A 12,056-nucleotide genomic window follows, 5' to 3' on the forward strand; every position below is an offset into this window, starting at 1 on the left:
GCCCCGCCCCCCGTCCGCCCTCCTGAGGGCGACAAGATGGCGGCGCCGGCGGCCCTTGAGGCGATGGCGGCGGCGGCGGCGCTGAGGCGGGCGGCGGGGGCCGGGACCCAGACCCGCGGCATCGTCACCCACACGGGGCCGCCCCGTCCCCGCGGGCCGCTGCCCCGCACGCCCTGGACCACCCGCGGGCCGCCCCCGGAGGTGCTGTCCCGCAGGGCGGAGCGGCGGCCGGTCCGCGAGCAGGTGGAGCTGGACGCGGTCACGTACGCGGGCCGGCAGCACCGGGTGCCCGGCCTGGCCCGGCCCCGCTTCCCGGCCTGGCAGCGAGGCTGGCACGACCCCTGGCACTCCCCCGGGCCGCGCTACGAGGACATGGCGCTGCGCAAGGAGCGCGGCTGCTTCGTGTGCCACCAGCGGGTCCGCATGCTGGAAGGTACCCGCAGCGCCCGGGCCGCCTCCCTCGGTGCAAAAATAAATGAAATACAGGTTATTTTTCTCTTAGAAATCCACGCTGCGAACCCCTGCCAACCCGCCTGCTGGTCTCAGTAACAGGCCCGCTATTTTAATGGGAACGGCCTCAGGTTGCGCCAGGGGAGGTTCAGGTTGGGAATTCGGAGACGTTTCTCCTCAGAAAGAGCGGTCAGGCGTTGGGACGGGTTGCCCAGGGAGGTGGTGGCGTCACCGTCCCTGGGGGCGTTCAAGGGAAGGTTGGACGTGGTGCCTGGGGACATGGTTTGGTGGGTGACATTGGTGGCAGGGGGTGGTTGGACCAGATCATCTTGAAAGTCTTTTCCAACCTTAATTCTCTGATTCTAGGGGTTCGGCAAGCGCAGTGGCTCACCAAGACGAAGCTGGTGCAAGGTTTGCCTCCGTCGGTGCTCAGCATCGTCAACGACCCGGCTCACCAGCTCCAGGACCAGGACGAGGCAGTTCACCGTGCGATCGCACACGCACGGCTCTGGGAGACGACAGAAGTTTCTCCCAGCAGAGAAAAGTATTGGTAAGTTCTCAGTCCTGCGCATGGCTTTAGTGTAAGCCAGCCATTAAGAAGATGGTTTAAGGACCAGAGTTTTTAACACTACAAAGAAACTCATGCATGGATCTACTCCTGAGAGATTCGCTTACCATGCAAAACTGTCAGAGCCTTTGTATAAGGTTGTCACCTTATAAAAAAACAAAACAACGCAGGTCTGAATGTTGACAGTAGTACCAGTGTAAACACGTACACTCTATTAAAGCTCCTTTTAGGCGAAGGTCTCTGTTTCTACTTGAGATACAGTTCTAGCTGATTCAGAATGTCAATTTTTAAATAACTAATGGTAAGCATTACCTCTGCCAACTTGGAACCAGGCTGGTTTGTTGGGTATTAGTCTGAAATCTGTGTTAACCGTTTGGAAATGTTATGCTGTTATATATTTTACAGGCAGTAGTGTTCTATAGCATTCACGTCCCAGAAGCATCTGCCTACCATGATAATATTTTTACTTTATGTAACCTTTCTTTTTTTCTCTCCTTATTCTAAAGCCCTGTGCTGTTTGAAGACTTGATACAATTGTGCCGGTTAATGACAATGAAGTATCCTTCCCTGGCTAAAAGAATGTTGGCTAGGAACTACAGGATTGCCGCTGTGTGGGAAAGAGGTTGGTTGCTGCTGGGGTGGAAGCCTTTGGTTCTTTTGGTTAACGTGAGAGGGGTAACAAAGTCACTAGCTTGAAAGCTGAAAACCTGGAAAAAATGAAACAAGTTCTGGAATCGAGCAATTCTTCCAATTTTAAACAGTGCTGTAAGGATAGACATGGTGACAGGGCACTTGCCCCAAGGAGATTATTGAGGTGTTAGACAACATCAACATGACAGTGGGGGAAGAGAGCCAGCGTCTTAGAACTGGTTATTTATTTTTGGCATCCAAATCTGTTCTGTTGTCTTTGTAAAATATGCTTAGTTAAGAAACTAACGCTAGTAATTAACGCCGCTGTTTTGGAAAAAGAACCCACGGCGGAGCTGCTATTCAAGATTAGTCTGGAGGCGAGGGGGAGAGAGTGGGCCTTGCAGAACAAAGACTTACTAGAATGCTGTTACCCAGAAGGAAACGTACGCCTTGCCCTGATGTTGTTTTAGTGATGTCTGAATGCAGCCTAATTTCCGTCCCCAGAATCCTTTCTCCTTCAGGTCCGCGGCCTGAACGGAATACTTATGAACTCTGTGGCCCCGATACCACCAGTAGCCTCCAAGGAGGAGATACTGGCCACCGAAGAGCACGTTCTGGAGACCTTCTATCCCATCTCGCCTACAATTGATCTTCAGGAAGTGAATGTGTACAGGGAGCTCAACGACACAGGTACATCTGGCAGTTGAAAATAATTTTCTAGCGGTCCATGCCTTTGTGCCAGACGTCTGTGGGAGTGGATGGGAAGGGGAGCAGCGGAGCTGGGCGCAGGGTGTGCAGTGCAAGCACTCCGGACCAGTGGCAAGTTTACCCCGGCCTAGGCAGTTCTGTGGAGAAAAACCTGGGCAAATTCTTCAAACAGTTCCTGAAGATACGGGAGAAAACGTTGGCCGCGCTGTCTCTTACCGAGCGATTTCTGACGTGGTTATCTGCCGTTTAGGTTTCAGAGATGGTTATCCATACCCTCATCCTCACACTCTGTATTTCCTGGAATCGGCCAGCGTTCGCCCTGACAGGTTCAGACCAGAACAGCTTCGTGCTAAAATGCTGATGTTTGCTTTCGGCAACGCGCTGGCAAAGGCTAGGGTGCTGTATGGGGTACGTATCGGAGATGGCTGCTCTCCTGCTTTCTTCTTTCTCTAGCACTGCAGCTAAGGGAAGGAACTGTGAAATTCCCTTGCCACGGCGGGTACAGTAGTTTTCAAATCTGCACTGATCTTACTATATCATAGCTTCCCACTCCGGGGGTCTGACTAACCTTCAGGAGTGGTTACTGCTGATCCAAAAAAACCACCTCGGCAATGAGCGTGTTCATGATGTAACATGCACCGGGGCGGTATTAGGTAGGAAGCAGGGTGTAGGTTTAACTGTAGAACCTAACCCATCCCACAGCTCAGTATGCAAATTGATACTTCATTGCTGGCTGAAGGAAGAATTTTAATTAAAATCCAAAATCTACATTCAAAACTTGTTTGACTAGAGTAATTTTCTGGGCAAGGTAACAATACATTTATTAAAAACTTGGCTTTAAACCAAGTAGAAGATGCAGAATCAGCAACTAGTCCTACAGTTTTTGTGGTAACTGGCTTTTTCAATGTTCTCCTTCTTCCCTTCTTTCCTAGGACGATCCCAAGGTTTTGGAGCAGCCGATAGTGGTGCAGAGCGTTGGCACAGACGGCCAGCTCTTCCAGTTCATGGTGTTCCAGTTAAATACAACGGACCTCGTGTCTAGTGATGGCATAAAGAATCTCGTCTGGATTGACTCTGATCAGAATCTGTATGAAAAAGCCCAGTGTGTTCCAGAAGTCAAGAAGAGAGTTGTTACGGTAAGCAAACCGGGGTGAAACAGCCCTGGACGGGGAAGTGGCCCTGGAAGTAAAACCCTCTCATCTCTGCCAGAGGTGTGGGAGCTGGCAGAAGGCTGTGGCACGGGTTTTAAACCAGCCGAAGGGAGCTGATGCAGGCACCGTTCTGACTGGAGAGCCTTAAGCAGGTGTAACTGCCAGGGAGTACTTGTACCGCCGCGGCACCGCACGGCGTACGAGCCGCAAGCCAAGCTTAATACGAACTCCTCCACAAAGATCGCCCCAGCTGTAACCTACCGTCTCCTAGCAGGCTTGTTTAAAATCAGCTTGTGCTCTGACGGAGGAAGTGCTTACATGCAACTGTCAGCTTCGCTGTCGAGTAAACAGAGCGCAGTTACACGGGAGGGCGTCTCGCTTTGGTGGGCAGTGCTGGTGCAGTCTGAGACTTACACCAGTGGAAGTACCTCCACACAAACCGTTCGGGGATGGAGAGCACGATTTGGAAGCTACCACCTTTGTTCAAGTGCATTTAAAGCCATTGTTTGTCTACATTAATTACTTCGCTGCAAACTGAGCATCCATGTCTTCTCTCTGCAGAAGCCCGCTGGAATATATGGCTTTCAGCCAGAAACATTCAAGAAGTTTCTGGCACTGTATCTGCATGGAGCTGTGTGAAATTCAGCTCAAAAGAAGATTCTTCACCAACTGTACCTGCTGCTTCTCTTTGCCAGAACCATCACATATTTAAAGAAAGGTGGATTGGTTTACTTTCAAAAATAAGTTATATTGCTACTGAAAGTAAATTCTTTTTTTTTAAACAAAGTTGTGCCTGAAGAAGTTTTCATTTGAGGGGCTTATCTCTGGTGTCTGGTTAGAGTCATCCAGTGCATCCTCCTGCTGCCTAGAACCAGTCCGATTCCTTTGCACAGCTTCTGCTCTCCGTGTGCTTTGCACGTACTGCCCAGTGCTTAGCTCCCAAATTATTTAATCCTCAAGCTTGCTTTGTCGAATTTAGAACCACAATTCTTTTACCTCTCCCGCTACCGATGAAGAAACCTATCCATTTTGGGAAAGCGATGTAGAACGTAGCATGAAACTTTGGTGCCTGGTAACGGGTATTTGCTGCTAAAAACAGGAATTTCTTCCTGCCACCCAGAGTTAAGTGAGCAGGAAGCATATTCGTTTTAAGATGGGAGGATTAAGTGTGTTTTTTGTAAAGTGAAGGCTAAATTAGCTCCTACCAAATGTAAAATGTTTTGCAGCTCTGCACTGATACCCTTCAGCACATGGGAAGGCATAGGACAGCCTGCGCTATTTTAAGGTGTGGAAGAGCACATTTCCAAGAAATTCATAATCGCTGCAGAATCCTGTGGCAGAGACTGGTCTGTGCTTTGTGATCCCGCCTGGCCATCTGGATGAACATCTCAGCCGCGGGTTCCCGGCTCAGACTATCAAACAGCTCCGCTCTGCAGGTTGCAGAAAACAGATTTTCACTAGTCAAACCTGAGAGCAACAGTTGCACACAATGACTTGGGGTACATCTCTTAGGTTAAACTAAAAAAAATCCCTCAGTAGCTGGGAGCAAATGCTTCAAAGAGAAACAATTTAGCGAGCGTTGCGTTGGTCTAATTCTGCCTGTTCGAGGGCTGCCCGTTTCAGCTCATCTGTTTAAATCCGTAATTTATACTCGGTTATTTAGGAGCGCGTTTTAATAGTTGTGCTGTGTGGAGATTGTTTCTGAAGGCGTTTCCTTTCAGTTTCATTCAGGTTGGCTCTCTGTTGTGCCGCAGAGACCCTGCTGCACAGCTCTAGGGAACAGCCCGCGGGCTGGTGCCGTCCCCTCACCCTTCCTGCCTTGGGTCAGTGCCCGTCTGAGGGAGGTGACCCCGCTGCGCAGCGAGCGGCGCGGTCACAGCGGCGTCAGCATTCCTGAGCAGACCACTTTCACTGAAGAACCATGTGAAAAGAGTGATGGCAGCAAAGAGGGGCATGAAGAAACTGAGCACCTTGCGTGCTTGTAGTAGGCGCGGGAGCCTGAAGATGGTCTTTATGGGAAAGAGCCAAAGTCCCTTTAGATGCTTTTACCGCTCCACGGAGCGATGGCTATTAGTAACGGCAGCAGAAGAGCACAAACCAAGCAAGGCTGGAATCCTGCCTTCTCCAAGACACAGCAGAGGCAAAGCCAGAGCACAGGGAGGGATGGACGAGGGCAGAACTCGGCAGTTTTGGGAAATGGCAGAGGCAATAAGACATCGGGCAGTCGGGAGGGGAATGAGTTCACTTCAAGTGCTGGCTTTGGTCACAAGAGGCCTCAGAAATCCACGTGAGATGACTTGAGATGACCTCAAGGTGGGCAGCGCAGGGCTCCTGGGACGGGTGCAAGGGAGGTGGGAGCGGGAGGAAGACGACAGGTCAGGGAGGCACATCTGGGTGGGCATCAATAAGTTATAAAGGCTCGTCAGCAGCATTACCTCAGCAAGAACCAGCCATTAACTTTTAATGAGTGGCAGGCGGGGAGCAGGACGTGCGAGAAGGGGCTCCTGCCTGCCCAGGGATGTGTGCGGGTGCACGGCTGTTCCCCACCGAAACCCCTGGTAGCTGCATTTGTGGCATGTCCCACCTGCGTGAGCGCTTTCGGACACGCCGATGGAGCCAGCCAAGGGACAAAGTGCTGACGGCACCGGTGGCCGAGCGGCTGATGACAAAAGCCTCCTGCTAACGCCTGCCGCGACGCTGCCCAGGCTGTCCCCAGGGACCCTTTTCGGGCTGCTCCCACTCGCCCAGCTCCTGTGCCAGCAGTCTCACCAGGTGTCCAGCACGCACATACTTTGCAGGCTGAATCCCTCGCGCCGTGCAAGGCGAGAAGTGTTTCCTCCCCACCACCTTCCCCTGGCTCGCGCCTGGTACAAACCCGAACTCCGCGGGCTGCACTAGCAGGCACGCGCTGTACCCGACCCGCAGCCCCTGCTTGCTCGCAGCCACCTCCCGCCTTTAAATTAATGAAAACCGACGTGGGAGACGGTTCATCATCCCTGAGCTCGGGCTCAGGAGGCTTGTCAAGGAGGGAACGTGGCAGGTTCTCAGCGCGGTGTTTAACGGCATGAGCCTGCGACCCTGCAGGGAGGGTCTCTACACCCTGTGACGGCAGCCAGCACGCGGGCACGGTGCCAGCTGCCCCGCTCGTGTCACTGTCACCACAGTCCCTGGTGACAGTCCCTGGTTCCTGCATGCACCAGCTCTGAACACCCTCAGGGGCCGCGCTGCCGAACCTCTCCTCCTGCAAGAGAGGGGTAGGAACACACGGCCCCAGCCCTGACGGCTCCAGGTATGAACCCAACACGGGCGTCTGAGCTTCTCCGGCCTGTGACGGGGAAACCCTGGGGGACAGGGTGTAAAAAAAATAAATAATAATAATATTTATTATACATATATATATATATATATATATATATCCTTTTAGCCCCAGAAAGCTTCTCTGTACACCCTCACCTGCAGCCCATGCCCCCACCTTGCTCTACCAGCAGTGCACCCCCAGTGTGTGCACAGAAAGAATATTTTCTTGGGCTAAAAGCTCAATTTTCTTCTAAATACTGAAATAGAGACAAACCGAGAGAGCACCATTAAACGAACCTCCTCTCCCCAGCCGCTCCAGTCTTACTCCAGGGGCCGCACTGCAGGCACAGCACCTACACAGCGCGAACCTGCCCCGAAATCTCGCCCTGCATAGCCCCCCCACCCCAAAACGTGCCCCCAGCACCCCGCTGGGCTCCGAGCCCCAAGAAGCGCCTGCTCCTCGAGAACCCACGCGCGCGCCTCTCGCCGCCAGCACCAGGAACAAACTGCAGCGCACCGAGGTCAAATGTTTATGTCGATATTTATTACAGCATGGGGGGGAAGGGGGAGAACCGTTTCATTCAAAAAACCATCCCATACCAATGAAGACAATAATTTAGCTATTCATTTTAAAATACATTAAAACCGGTCCTTTCATTTCCTCACGTCAGAACAGAAAGAAGGAAAACAAAAAAAAACAAAACAAAACAAAACAAAAAAACCTGAACAAGATGGAAAGCGGAAAAAGAAAAAAGTTTGACCCCTTCTGGAGCCCACGGGCGTATTTTGCGATGCAACAAATCTTCATTCGGTCATTTCTTAGCATTACTTTTAAAATATTAACCTGACTGTAACTATGAGACTGACACCCTTCGCCCCCCCGTCCCACCCGCCCTCCCTACCCAGCGACTTTCTACAGGTAAAGCACAATTAAAATGCCTAGGAAAAAGAAGGCAAACATTTAAAAAAATTCGTATTACACACTAAAAAAAGTTTTGTCATCTCATGTCTTGCAGTCAGAATAATAAAAACAAGCCAAATGTTCCCAAAAACATTTCAATGAAGGGGTGCGGAAAAAAGACATCCCTTTAATAAAACATTATCAACAAATATCGTACACAAACTACAATGTATAATAATTACTTTTTTTTTTTTTTTTCCCCTCTCGGTATTTCAGAACCAGACTACAAGGTAAGAAAAAACACTGAAACAAGATACAATGCTTTCAATAATCCGCACAAGGGTCAATCCAGGGAGATAATATTTTACATAATATGATATACATGGAGCAGAAATGGAGCTTGAGAAAAAACAAAGAGCAACTACAGGGGTAGTGTAATGTACAGAGAGCCCAGACCTCCGCCAGCCTCCCTCCACACGGCTCGGCTGCCCCTCGGCTGCAGCCGCCTCCCCCGGAGCAGGGAAGGCTTTCCGAGCTTCCTGTTAAGTTTTTATTTTCTTACGACAGAGCGAGCCTACAGAATAGCAAGGATACATTTTTTTTTTTTTTTAACAACAATAATTCCTTAAAAAATATCTCCATCCAGTTCCAAATCATAGAGAAGTGAAACCCTGACAAAAGCACGTCTTCAAGAGAAAAGAAACCAAAATGGAACAAAAAGACGAAAGCAAACAAAGCCCCCAAAAGAACCAAAGTTAGCTGGAGATCACAGTTTCAAAGTCCCAGGTCAGATTAACCCTTTCTTTCTCCTTTCTTTCGGTGGATTTAAAAAAAAAAAAAGAGTCAAATTTGGTTTTGTAGTGAACCAGCTCAAGGACTCTCGGGAAGGGAGGGGCAGAGATTTCTTCTTGTACTCTGAGAGGGGGGGGGAAAGACTAACACAGTGCATGCCACAGTCACAGAGAGTAAGATCACAATTAATTCGAGGATGTGATCCTATAAGGGGTCACCTGCATTAACAAGTTTATAATGAGGTGGTGGAGTCTCTTCCACAAGCAGATCTTGTTACTGGAGGAGGAAGCGTTGTGCTGCAAACAAACAACCAAAAAAAAAAAAAACCAAAAAAAAAAGGAAAAAACCAAAAACCAAAAAAACAGGCCTTCTGAACGAAAACCACCATTGTAAACTGTCCAGTTTATTTAAAAAATGACTACAACAGAGACAACATGAGATTTCATATCTAGACTAGCTTCCTGGTGTCGCACGGCACAAACATACAACAGGGTTCTGTTTCTGTCTTTATTTAAAAGAACAAAGCAAAGAGATCGGAGTTGGGTGCTAGAGGCTTCCATTTGTTTCCAAAAAGAAGTGTCATGTACATATATAAACCCTTCTGCACAAAGAAGGATCTTGTCATGTCTTGAAATATTTTAAGTTTTGTCCTTCATGTTTTATGGAATAAAAAGTTCAGCCTTTTTATTGCATGAAACTAAACCTGGGGTTCTGGCCCCCGCCACGCGTCTCCCTGCCAATACACCTAGCTTCTTCTTGCATAATTCTTTGAGATCCTCCGAACGGCAGCTGACTCTCTTTATCCTGGAGAGGAGGAGGGGGAGGGAAATCACACACTCATCGTCATGCTGGGGGAATACTGCAAGAGAGACAAAGCCAGGGTGAGACGCCAGGCGGGCCGGACCTGAGCACCGCGCTGCTCCGGCTGGGGAAGGGGATGTAGCAGCAGGACTCGGGCTTATGAGAACTACAAAGCGACCTAATTGGAGCTAATAAATCACAAGGAGCGTGTGCTCGAGACTCTAATTTTTCAGGACGTAATCTGCTCTGTAACTTGGCTTTCCAGGGAGAAAATAACCAAAGCAGTATGGGGTAAGAAGCAATTAAAAAAAATAATTAAAACGCACGCATGTACATGACGCTGATGTAGTAAAAGCAGGAGAGAGGCCCGTGCCCAGGCACAGCGCCTGAGCCAGCGCGGCGACCGGGCTGCCGGCCACAAGGCACCGACCCGGCTCGGGGCGAGCCCAGTGCCCACACCTGTGCTGGTAACTTGGGAGGGGGCGGCCACCCGGTGCCATTAAATTGGTTCGGAGGAACCCGAGCGGCTCCAGGGATGGAGGCGGGGAGCCGAGCTGCTTGTCCCAGCTGGCCTCCGTCCCGTGGGAGCCTCTCCCACGTCCTCCTCTCCTCCGTTCCCCCTGCGTCTCGCCGCCCTGGGAGCACCCAAGCCTGCACCCACCCACACCCACCCCACGTCTTTCTTCCTCCCCCGCCTTTCGTCCCGGGGCAGCTTGCAAAGAGCAAAACCTCGGTCAGAAAGGAGGACGGAGGGAGGCGGCCTCCCCTGCGCACAGCCTCCGGCTGGGCACCCGGTGTCGGTCGCGCCCATCCCCAGGGACTCACATTGTCGTTTTGGAAGGAATGGAGAAAGTTGCCTCCCAGCTCCCCGTCGTCTCTTGGAGTGCCCGGGGGATTGCTAATGCCACTTATGTTGTTTGGAGAATTCTGCAGAAGACGAGGGGGGAGGCGGTGAGCAGGTCCCCGCGTCCCCAGAACACCACGGGGGAGGGACACGGCTCCACCGGCCCCGCTCCCGTCCCCACCCAAGGCACGGTGAGAAAAGAGGGGTCAGGCAGCCGCCCACCAGCTCACTTACTTTTGGAAGTCCATCTATGTCTCCTGACCCTGTGGCGTGGAGACAAAAGGAGAGAAGCCTTGTTGAAGGTGCACCGACAGCCCCGGCTCCCTCCTGCCCCGCTCCCTTCCGCTTTTCCCCCATGGTCCAGAAGCCGCGGGGGCTCCCGGGGCGCGGAGGTGGCGCTCACCTAACGATCCGTTCATGTGATGGGGCTCCATGCCGCCCATGCCGCCCATGGGGCCGTCAGAGCCGGGGCCCATTGGGAACTGCGGATGAGAAAACAACACCCACGTCAGCCCAAAGGCAACACCGGGGTGGCCACGGCGGCTCCGGGTGACCCGTCCCCGCAGCCCGGTCCAAGAGGAGCTTGGAAGAGGGACGTGGCCACCTCCCAGGGCTGCAGAACACCTCCCGGGGCCCACGGTCACGTACGTCCACCCATAACATTTGGCCAAACCAAGGTGTGCAAACCCAAACACCGTGCCGGCACCAGGAGCTCTCTCCAAATGCAAAAAGAACAAGGTCTGCAGTCGCCCGTATGCCCTAAAACCCGTACGCTTGCGGGGCGCGCAGCTGCCACCGCCTTGACCAGAGCAGCAGGACGGCCGCTCTCTTGATAAGCATAAAAAATGAACAAAGTCGCCAAAGAGTTAATCGCTTTTTGATGGTTTGTTTTATTCCTGTTTTGTAACAAATGGCTGAAATCAATTAAACTGCTTTACTCTCAACTGATGAAGTTAATTATGATTTGTTATGGTATCTGATATGTAAATTATTAGAAAGCAGACTTACATTCGATCGGCTGCCTGCGGGCGGTACTGGATTAATCATTGTGTAGATGTTGTCACTTGAATTTGTTGAATCTGTGGAACAGTGAAGCCCAGTAAGTCGGGTGATTAATTCATTTCTTAATTAAAACAAACTCATGCCACTTGAACTCATTCTTTTGTATTTTATCACCTAAAATTCCCTCTAAGTACCACCATTTTCTGGCTAATTTGTATTTAATGAAGATCCACAAAGTTTTTAATCACGGAAATTCAACTGTGAAAAATAATTCAACTTCTAACCGGGAACCGTGGGGCTCGCTTGTCAGGGGATGCGCGGGGCAGTAATTCGTGGCCGCGTGTCGCTTCACACCCCGAAACCTCCCCGAGCCCCACTCCCTGAACCTGTGAATACAGAGAGGAATATCCCGAAATATCGGGCGGGTGGGGTGGGAGGGAGCCTGGTGGCAGCGAGGTGCCCCGGCTGCGAGGGGGCACGGCACAGCAGGGCAGGGAAGCGCCGGGGGTGTTTTGTTAGGACCCAGCCTGAAATGTAGGTCAGGGCTTCTCATCAAAATGCAGAAGGAGAAGGAGCAGCCGCAGCCTGCGCCACATCTCCTCCCCTGCAGCTGTGGCACCGAGCCCCCCCAAAAACCCAACCTGGGGGGGCAGGGCTGGGCCCGGGGAGGGGCTTGGGGCTCCTACCTGCGGGGCTGGGCATGATGGGTGTCCCCGGAGGACCGCCGCCGCCGGGAGGACCCTGCGGAGAGATGGAGCTGGGGTGAGCCGCGCCGGTGCTGCTCCACATCCTTGTCCCACCCGTGCCCCTGACGCAGCACCCCCGGAGCTGAGCACAGCTCTGAAGCCTTCCGGTTTCACCCCAGCACCGACAACGGGGCGATCTGAGCAAGCAGGGGGAATATCCCCCGCT

The 12,056-nt window shown here is 51.7% G+C and overlaps 2 protein-coding genes across 5 annotated transcripts in view; one reads left to right on the plus strand and one right to left on the minus strand.

Annotated features, from left to right (window-relative positions):
- On the plus strand, positions 1-4,293 carry MRPL37 (mitochondrial ribosomal protein L37). Its single transcript, XM_083846648.1, has 7 exons — positions 1-433; positions 817-1,000; positions 1,525-1,640; positions 2,153-2,338; positions 2,607-2,764; positions 3,289-3,492; positions 4,069-4,293. Exons 1-7 carry the CDS (start codon positions 37-39, stop codon positions 4,144-4,146), a joined length of 1,323 nt encoding a protein of 440 aa, XP_083702774.1. The 5' UTR covers positions 1-36; the 3' UTR covers positions 4,147-4,293.
- A 3,579-nt stretch (positions 4,294-7,872) lies between these two features.
- SSBP3 (single stranded DNA binding protein 3) overlaps positions 7,873-12,056 on the minus strand; it is a 52,676-nt gene continuing 48,492 nt past the window's right edge. For 3 of the 4 annotated variants that reach the window (XM_083846651.1, XM_083846650.1, XM_083846649.1), the window contains 6 exons: positions 11,831-11,885; positions 11,151-11,221; positions 10,546-10,624; positions 10,377-10,405; positions 10,124-10,225; positions 7,873-9,356 (listed from right to left, as the gene is read on the minus strand). In XM_083846651.1, coding sequence (XP_083702777.1) covers positions 9,327-9,356; positions 10,124-10,225; positions 10,377-10,405; positions 10,546-10,624; positions 11,151-11,221; positions 11,831-11,885 — 366 coding nt within the window. In that variant the 3' untranslated portion in view covers positions 7,873-9,326. The remainder of the gene's footprint in view (positions 9,357-10,123; positions 10,226-10,376; positions 10,406-10,545; positions 10,625-11,150; positions 11,222-11,830; positions 11,886-12,056) is intronic. The other variant, XM_083846652.1, reaches the window with a different exon arrangement.

This window comes from Anser anser (genome assembly GCF_964211835.1).
Source record: "Anser anser genome assembly, chromosome: 8".
In the NCBI taxonomy this organism is placed as follows: Eukaryota; Metazoa; Chordata; class Aves; order Anseriformes; family Anatidae; genus Anser; species Anser anser.

Coding starts and splice junctions, on each gene's coding strand:
- MRPL37 (XM_083846648.1), top strand. CDS start 37: ATGGCGGCGCCGGCGGCCCTTGAGGCGATGGCGGCGGCGGCGGCGCTG. Junction 1,001..1,524: donor CCCAGCAGAGAAAAGTATTG/GTAAGTTCTCAG, acceptor CTTATTCTAAAG/CCCTGTGCTGTTTGAAGACT. Junction 1,641..2,152: donor TGCCGCTGTGTGGGAAAGAG/GTTGGTTGCTGC, acceptor TTCCGTCCCCAG/AATCCTTTCTCCTTCAGGTC.